Source organism: Pyrus communis, chromosome 2 (assembly GCF_963583255.1).
Source record: "Pyrus communis chromosome 2, drPyrComm1.1, whole genome shotgun sequence".
Taxonomy (NCBI): domain Eukaryota; kingdom Viridiplantae; phylum Streptophyta; class Magnoliopsida; order Rosales; family Rosaceae; genus Pyrus; species Pyrus communis.
The window spans coordinates 11,664,453-11,673,947 of record NC_084804.1 but is presented as its reverse complement, the minus strand read 5'-3'; the positions used below and the strand labels follow the sequence as shown (position 1 = coordinate 11,673,947).

Here is a 9,495-nt window from a genome sequence, read left to right as displayed (position 1 = left end):
CAGGTGGTACTCGAAACAGTTGCGAGAGTAAAGTCGAAGAAAAATTAGACGAAAGAAGAAAAGTACATGCTTCTAACTTAAATTCAGTACAGTTTTTCATATATTCTTTGTCCTTTGAATCTAGCCATTATGGCCTATTCTCACCAACTCTATTGTAGTATAAATAGGTCGTTTCAACTACATGATGTTTTCAATCTGGATAATGATAATAGAAGAGAAGATACACCAACACTGATTGATCACAATGTAAGATTGCTTCATGGAAAATATAATTGCTCCAGTTATTTATCTTAACGGTCCTAAATGTAACTTTGTTTGTAATATTTTTAGGACAATGTCTTCATAATATCAAATTCTAAATCAAAATATCCAGTGCTGCAACTAGACTTGAGGTAAACTTACTGGCTCATTACAGTTTCGTTAAGTTCATTGGTCTTCTCTTAACAAAAAATGCTGATTTGAACTCATCTACTGGTTTCATTGTAGATTAATATCAGATTTGGTGGTCTTATTGTATCTGCAACCTGTGGTGGCATTGCCTTTGCTTGTACATACATTCATAAGTACATACGCATGTACTTATATTTCCAAACTTATAGAGAAAATGTAATGCTATGATCGTACTTAATGTTCATATTCTGCTTCCTTCATACCAAAACTTGACAGCTCATTAGTGAATATTTGCTAGCTGGATCCGTTATGGACCTTGGAGGTTTCAACTTCGTCAGTGAAATGGTTCAAGTATGTTTTACCCTGCAATTTTAGTATCCAAGAAGAAATTGCAAATCCAAAAGTGTGCTTGTATATATTCAGGGTATGGTTGCTTCCTCCTCCAAAACCAAAAGTGTACTATATACACTACTAATTTTGTTAGTACTAGGGAAATAGTTGATTTTTCTACTTGTATGTATTTATATATATATATATATATATATGGGTTTGATTACAAAATTCTGTAGATTGAAAATCATACTTTATGTTATCATTTACTTGGTACATGAAGATGTTTTATTTTGAAAATGAAAGGTACACTATACTTGGAACAAAAATCTTGAGACTGTTGGGGTGTGCCTATGGATGCTAACTTGGTTCTTAGAGACTGTTTTGCATTGCTTCTTTCGTTACTACGTTATATGATATGGAGGACATAATTTTTTTATTTATCATTTTGAAGGTTTCCTGGACCCCTGATTTTTGAATGTGCAAGTCATCAAGAGAAAATCAAGAATGTAAGCTCAGCTCAAGAAGGTTTATATTTTTGCAAGTCCATTTTTCTTTTGCTGCAATTAGATAACTAAACGGTTTTATAGTCTCAAATGTAAGCTCAGCTCAAGAAGGATAAGAACAAAAATTGACCTTCTAAAACATACGTAAAGTTTTATAGTTTCCGGATACAAACTGTCCATATAAATAAAATCTTTTACTGTCAAGTCTTAGTAATTCTGGTATAACTAATTAATGTCTTTTTCTGGGTTTGTCTGCCCTTAGTGTTATGATTTGTTCTAGCTAATGGACTATCTGCAAATGTTATGGTTTTCATAGTGGTATTTATGTGGTCTTTCTCTCTCAACTGGGTTTTCTCTGTTGCTGGCCCAATTCACTCTGCTGCAGATTGTTCCCATTTTTCACTTTCGTTGAGGTAAAAGCTCAAATCTGTGTATTTTTGTGTTCAACAAGTTGGTAGGGCAAATTGTACTTTGCTCTGCATATGAGCAATGTCTAAGTTTTACCTATTTTAATAATGCTTGGTTTGTACTTCTTGATTTTTAATTTGTCTTTTTTTTTGTATTGAGTTGGACAGACAGTTCATAGGTTTGGTTCTATATTTATTCAGAGAAGAACACAAAGAGGGCAACACCATAACCCTAGCACGATTATGTATGGAATGAATTAAATCTATTAAAGAATTATATTTTGGGTGTGTTGTTAGGAAGAAATTGATGGTTGTTTTAGCATAGTGAGATTGCCCTAGCACGATTATGTATGGTATGCACTATGGACATTATTCACGAAATTGATGGTTGTTTTAGCATAGTGAGATTGCTGTTGTACGGTTGAAGGATTATGCTTTTAGTTTTCACTTTGATCAGTTCAATGCTAGAAATAAGGATATGCATTTTCTTGATTTGAATTTGTTTTAGCAAAGTGAGATTTCCATTGTACGGGTAAAGGATTATGCTTTTAGTTTTCTCTTTGATCAGTTAAATGCTAGGAATACGGATTTGCATTTTCTTGACTTTAATTTGAGTATTTTTTTTTTCTTTCTCAATTCTACCACAGAGATAAGTATAAAAGTTCTAGGAAGAGATTGAAATTGGTGAAATGCTCACTGAGGCTGGTAAGAACTGAAATTGGAAATTATGAAGCGACAACTTTTGTTTGATCTGAGTGTTAAGTCATTGGATGGAACTTTTTGTTGCAGTTATCTTGACACTATATGCTGTGAGTATCTTGACACACTATAATGGGTTTTCTTTTTGGCAAGTTTGTGTTTCTTATTCGCATTCATGATTCTGTAATCATTTACATTTGCATGGTATCTCATAAATTGGATGTGAATATATTTATTGTATTTGAACTTTTTTAGACAAGCAAATGATTTGATTGATAACTTAAAGTTGATTTTTTTTTTCTTTATGTCTACATATTACAGGGGCAACGAGGATGGGGGTTGAAGTCGAACGCTTGCGTGGGACAAATTCGAAGATTATTCAGTAAGTCACTGATTAAGTCAGATTAAACTGCCTTCATTTCTTTTTGTGTCCATGGTCTAATTTTACTTGGATGATTTAATTCTATGGGATGATTTCTTCTAGGTTTTTTCCATTTTGTATTTTAAATATGTTTTAAGGTTGAAGGAGGCGGCGATGGAATTCTGGATGCTGAAGAGAAGAAGCCTGGTATTGTTTCTTCTTTCATTTTAAGTGAGCATCTCTTTCTTTTCTTCTAACTTTGCTTCTTTCCTTTTGTTGTCGAATGTTTCAAAATTTCAACTCACATGTTCGTGTGCTTTGTTGAGGAGTGTTTTTTGCCATTACTAGGCCATTATTCTGTCTTTTCGATAATTGTTTCTTTATTTTTTTTCGTATTATTTTTCGCAAAACCGAATCATATAGCAAAAAGCTTTTTCAAACAGACTTTTTTAAATCTGTTGCGAAATGGATGATGCAATAAAAAAATACGATGAGAGTATCTTTGCACGCTATAATAGGTTTTCTTTTTGGCAAGTTTGTGTCTCATTCGCATTCATGATTCCATTATCATTTACATTTGCTTCTGCATGATTTCTCATAAATTGGATATCACTGTATTTTAACTTTTTTAGCCGAGCAAATGATTGCATTGAACAACAGATGCATCAATTACATGCTGCAAGTGTACGATGGCTAAAAGGCATTACGGTGCCTTCAAATGATCACTTTGTTTTACTTTTTTGGATTTTTGACAGGTTACATTAGATTTTATTATTGTTTATTTGATGAAGTTCTCGATTAAGAGCAGTTGCACTTGCATTATTGCTCAGGACGAGCAACTATAATCGTACAGTGTGGCAGATTGTCTTATTTACGTCTGAATTTGAACAGTTTACTGTATCATATAGGAAAGATGAAAAGGGAATATGAGATGATATTGAAGAAAGCTTTGCAAAGCGTCTGCCTGCTAAATTCAGATACCATAACTTCGGTTATTGTTTAGGTCAGGTGTTCTGTTTGTATGAAAATCTGAGTCTCAAATATTTTAAGCGTTGTGTCAACAACTTGAGATGGTTGTAAAGCAGTGCATGTAGCGTTGATGCCTTTTACTTTACACGCGTATTTGTTTCGTTTGAACTAAACTTGCAGTGTACATATTTTTGCCAAAGATAAATCAAGGCCCTTGGAGCATGATATTCTTTGTTAGAATTTCTGTTACAAAATTAGGGAGGGATCCTGTCCATTATGCTTCTATTTAGTAAGATTGGGGTGGTAAAGATTTCTGTGGTGTTTTCGAACTGCATTCATTTCTTGCAAGGCGCATTAAGAAGCATTTTTTCAGTTGCACATTATGGCAGCACTTCGTTTTGATTTGTAAACAAACTATGTGCTTTATCTTTGTCTTGGGTTACATTATAACGTTTGACAATTGAATTTATAAGACGGTTTATCAATTTTTTCACGAGCTTGCTATTCCTGCCAGATGCTCAAGTATTGTGTCTCGTACTTTTCTATTTTCCTTTTGTGATTTTCATCAAGGTATCTTTGTTCATCAGTCCTAGTATATTGCAGATCTTCTGCACAAAACTGATATGCTTCGTTGCATGCGCTGCCTCACTCCTTGTCATCCAAATCGTAAGTTGTTAAATCATGGTATTCTTCTGTTTTGGATCCTAGTCTCTACAGGAGCATCGTTGGGGCAGTGGGTGATTACTTGAAACTATGGGTATAATATTGGTGACACAATACGATCTGCAAACGAATGTTTCTTATAGTACGCCTATCCATGTATAGCAAGCAAAGTATCACTTCATTGGTTCTTAGGTACTATACCATCATTTCAGTTACTTTGTGTAGAAACTATTCATGCATGTTCCGACTAATACATTCAATCCCCGCAGCGAAGTGTGGACACGTTTTTTAGTGGTCCCTAAACTACTGCTATGTAAATCGTTGATAGAGATAATTACAATCACAATATCAATTACGACAAATAGGAAAATCAAACCAAAAAAGAAAGTATCTCAACAGAACACTTGTGTGTAACTGGTTATATATGCAAGTACGAATTCCACATTACTAAACACAATTTGCAACACTCTGTAGTAATTAGGGTGGTGCAGATATCAATTACATGTTTATGAAGTTTGTTGTCAACATTAAGAAAAAAATTAAAAACTAAAATAAAATTCCATAACTTTTCCTTATTTGATAGACTGCTCGTAGCAAGAATTCTAATGTGAAGTTGGAGCTGCATGTTCTCTATTTTCTTCTAGTTTTGTAGGTCCGATAGCTTGTTGATGGTAAGCATACCAAATGGCTCAGGAAGGCAAGGAAGACTCTAAGCGGATAGATTCTGTGACACAAAATGCATTGTCGGACGCAACCTAGGACGCGTTCGTATACAAGCCAATGCTATACTCATTACAAGCATCACTGCCTTTGCCAATTCATTGGCTGGAGGCTCTAGTCGTTGATCTAACACATCTTTTAGAAGCAAGTCTGCATTTCCTTTCATTGACGTTGATGATTCTGATAGTTGGGACTCCAACATATCCCCGGGGTGCCTTCCCATCATGACTTCTAGTGCCACCACTCCAAAGCTATAAACATCACACTTGTCCGTCACCTGCATAATATATGCAAGCTCTGCGTATAAAGAGAACAAAATATGTCAACTCTACAAAAGATAGTACAAAGTTGCACAACAATAAAATTTTTACATTACCTGGGGCCATGTATCCTAGCGAACCAACAATGTTGGTCCAGTTGGATGAATCAATACTCAACAGTTTTGCTGTTCCAAAATCTGAGAGTCGGGGCTCGAAATCCTGCTCGAGCAATACATTATTGATAGTTACATCACGATGCACAATTGGTGGTGAGCAGTCATGGTGCAAGTAAGAAAGTGCACAAGCAAGTCCTTGCACAATTTTTACCCTTGTTGGCCAACCAAGTTCAGTAACCCCTTCTACCCCATACAATGCTTTTCCGAGGCTGCCTCTCTCTAAGTATTCATAAAGCAAGAATATGCAACCCTTCCTTGTAGAAAAGCCATATAGCCTTATGACGTTTCGATGCCGGATAGTTGTCAAAGTTCGGATTTCATTCTGAAAACTTTGAAGATTGATTGCTGGAACGTCATTAGAGTCGTCCATGTTAAGCCTCTTAACTGCAACAACTTGGCCTGATTGGAGCTCTGCCTTGTAAACCTTTCCAAAACCTCCTTCGCCAATGCAGTATTTCTCATGAAAGTCATCTACAGCCTTCACAACTTCTGCAAACGTAAATTTTACTTCCTCTTGCAATATCATTGCTTCAAAATTCTCAAAGTTTTGAGGAGTTTTGATTACCTGAGGCCGGATCGTGGACCTCTTACCAAACATAAGAAAGAGAGCAGCAATGGAAATTGCAGTTACTATGAAACCCAGAAAGGAATAAAGGAAAATAGATACTATATTCTTCTTAGCACTTTTGGAATTTGTACTGGAGGACTTACATTCAGTTGGTCCTTCTACACGACTCCACAAGCCATGGTTACCAACAAAAGCACTTGTTGGGACCTTATTGAAAATGCCACAAGTTGGGAATGGCCCTGTTAAGTTGTTATACGAAAAGTCATACATACTTATATTTAGAGTCAACAGGTTAGCTAATGCTGATTGGATTTCGCCTGAGAGATGATTGTGTGAGGCATTGAAAACGTCTAATTTTGTGAGCATGCGCAATTCTGATGGTATTGCACCCGATAGTGAATTGCTGCTGAGATTCAAGTATTCCAAACCTGTTAAACCTACGGCGAGAAACAGAAAACTTGGTATTACCCCTGTCAAATTGTTATTAGACAATGAAAGAAGTTTGGGGTCCAACATACCTGAAATCCGTGGGATCACTCCTGTGAAGTTGTTAGCAGACAAATCGAGTCTCTTAAGGCGAGATAAATTGCCTAGACTTTGAGGAATCTCACCTGTCAAGTGGTTATCGGACAAATAGAGTAGCTTAAGCTGAGTCAAATTGCCTAGACTCTGTGGAATCTCTCCTGTCAAGTGGTTATTGGGGAGAGTGAGTCCCTGAAGTTGAGTCAATTTGCCTAGACTCTGAGGAATCTCTCCTGTCAAGTGGTTATCGGACAAATACAGTTGCTGAAGCTGAGTCAATTTGCCTAGACTCTGAGGAATCTCTCCTGTCAAGTGGTTATCGGACAAATAGAGTAGTTGAAGCTGAGTCAATTTGCCTAGACTCTGAGGAATCTCTCCTGTCAAGTGGTTATCAGACAAATAGAGTTTATAAAGCTGCATCAATTTGCCTAGACTCTGAGGAATCTCTCCTGTCAAGTTGTTACTGAACAAATAGAGTTCCTGAAGCCGAGATAAATTGCCTAGACTTAGAGGAATCTCTCCTATCAAGTGGTTATCGAACAAATAGAGTCTCTGAAGCAGAGTCAATTTGCCTAGACTCTGAGGAATCTCTCCTGTCAAGTGGTTACAGGACAAATAGAGTACCTGAAGCAGAGTCAATTTGCCTAGACTCTGAGGAATCTCTCCTGTCAAGTGGTTATCGGACAAATCGAGTACATGAAGCTGAGTCAATTTGCCTAGACTCTGAGGAATCTCTCCGCTGAATTTGTTGGAATAAAGGCTTAAAGACTCTAATTGTGTCAACTGCCCAATTTCTGCTGAAATGGTTCCGCTGAAGCTATTCTTATAAAGGTACAAATAAACCAATTTCGTCCAATTGGAGACCAGAGAAGGAAGGATTTGACCAATAAATAGATTATTAGACAAATGCAATTGAACGAGGTTTTTCAGATTGGACAAGGACAGAGGCAGTTCCCCGTTGAGTTTATTGTAAGACAGGGACAAGTAGGTGAGGTTTGTGCATAGACCAAGCTCAGAAGGGATAGAAGAGTTTAAGGAGTTGTATGAAAGATCAAGGAACTGGAGCTCCCTAAGTTTGCCTGTAGAGGGTGGAATTTTCCCTTGCAGAACATTCGAACTCAGGTCAATATATTGAAGACCAGAAATCAAACCCATACTGTCCGGAATTGGGCCAGAGAATTGGTTGTTGCCGAAGTCCAAAGTTGTGAGCCTGGAGAGATTTCCAATGGCAGATGGTATAGGCCCTCGGAAATAGTTGCCACTCAGGTTGAAGTGGGTGAGATTCGGAAATAGAGAAAAATCGAAGAGAGCGAGCGTTCCTGTAATTTGCATATTGGAGAGGTCTATTTTGGATACTCTGTTGGTTTTGGTGCAGACAATGGCATTCCAGTTGCAGAGGCTGTTGAGGTTGGTGAGGGACCATGAATTGAGTAGCGAAGGTGGCCATGTTGATGAAGGCAAGTCGTCCTTCCATTTGATGAGTGATTCTGCTTGTTTTCCTGGAGATATTGACGTCGTTTTGATCAGTGGCAATGCGGACAGCAGCAGGAGCATATAATGAAACGTCATGGTTTTGAGTTGCATGATGATCTGTTATTTTTTCCCTTTGTCCAAGGCACAAATAAATCGGAGCTAATAACAACTTTGGAGGTGCATGCAGAGTTTATGATCCTTTCTTGACGCTTGGAATTTCGCACATGACCATTAAAGGACGCGTGCCTTTAATCTTCTGCTGCCTCTGACTTCCAATAAGCTCAATGGATTGCCGCTGCCGGGCCCGCCGAAAGTACAAGTTTTTCTGAATTTCCTTTGTTTTTTTTGTCGCAAGGTTTTTCTGTTTTTCATTTACCTTTTATTATATGCATATGTTTGTGGTTCCTGAATTTTGAATTTCCATGGGCATTTGGCAAATTTGTCCATTTCATTAGCCAATTGGCTAATTTTGTCGGGCCTGAAAATGTTTACAAATTTGTCCATTTGAATTTCTAGTTAATTAATTTGATTAATTGTTACTTGGAAGGTATTGCAAGTGTTTTGGTGAAGACATGACCAACTCGGTTCACTTGCTGCTCTGCTGCTTGCTTTATTTGAAAATCACTCATCAGAACATTTTGTTGTACTCTTCTAGATATTCTTTTCTTTTTCGATTACGCGTTGTGTTTTTTTTATTACATGTGACACATTTCCATGCCTTAATCTACACGCTTGACGTTGACGCCTGATATTTATGCGTCAACTCCACACTTAGACCAAGACATCCTTCACAACAGTCCACGCACGCTGAGACTGGACTTTGTTCAGTCTGTGCACAAGGCTGGGGCCAGGGGACAGCTCTTGATTGAGTTGAAAAATCCTTTCCGAATTTCCAAGCGTAAGGAAAGGATTAGAAAATCTGTGCCTCCGAAATTTCAGAGAGTTTACACTAGGTTGCATGGACACTCCAAAACTTCGAAGTGTCGTTGTGTTTTTAGTCTTCCACTAGGTTGTACGGACATTCTAAAACCCGAAGTGTCGGACACGGTCAAGATACAGTAGTAGGGGCATTTTTTAGCTTCATTTGGTCGGCCGCTCCGAGGAGCTACCAGAAAGTACAGGTTTTTCCGAATTTCTTTTGTTATATGCATTATGCATATGTTTGTGGTTCTTGAATTTTGAATTTCCATGGGCATTTAGCAAATTTGTCCATTTCATAAGCCAATTGGCTAATTTTGTCGAGTCTGAAACTGTTTACAAATTTGTCCATTCGAATTTCTAGTTAATTAATTTGATTAATTGTTACTTGAAGGTATTGCAAGTGTTTTGGTGAAGACATGATCAACTCGGTTCACTTGCTGCTCTGCTGCTTGCTCTATTTGAAAATCACTCGTCAGAACATATGCTGTACTGTTCTAGATATTCTTTTCTTTTTCGATTATGTATTGTGT

At 37.2% G+C, this 9,495-nt stretch overlaps 1 protein-coding gene and 1 long non-coding RNA gene across 3 annotated transcripts; one reads left to right on the top strand and one right to left on the bottom strand.

Moving 5' to 3' along the window:
• On the top strand, positions 1-499 carry LOC137724430 (uncharacterized). Its single transcript, XR_011067401.1, has 3 exons — positions 1-62; positions 159-246; positions 331-499. It is a non-coding gene; the product is annotated as an uncharacterized lncRNA (long non-coding RNA).
• A 4,297-nt stretch (positions 500-4,796) lies between these two features.
• LOC137726942 (MDIS1-interacting receptor like kinase 2-like) lies at positions 4,797-8,281 on the bottom strand. Of its 2 annotated transcripts, XM_068465895.1 has the most exons (3): positions 6,568-8,281; positions 5,422-6,486; positions 4,797-5,342 (listed from the first exon to the last, which is right to left on the bottom strand). In XM_068465895.1, the coding sequence occupies exons 1-3, from the start codon at positions 8,153-8,155 to the stop codon at positions 5,035-5,037; spliced, it is 2,961 nt and encodes a 986-aa protein (XP_068321996.1). In that variant the 5' UTR covers positions 8,156-8,281; the 3' UTR covers positions 4,797-5,034. The 2 variants fall into 2 exon arrangements, with proteins under 2 accessions (XP_068321996.1, XP_068321995.1); XM_068465894.1 differs by having other exon boundaries at positions 5,422-8,281.
• Between the last annotated feature and the right edge of the window lie 1,214 nt (positions 8,282-9,495).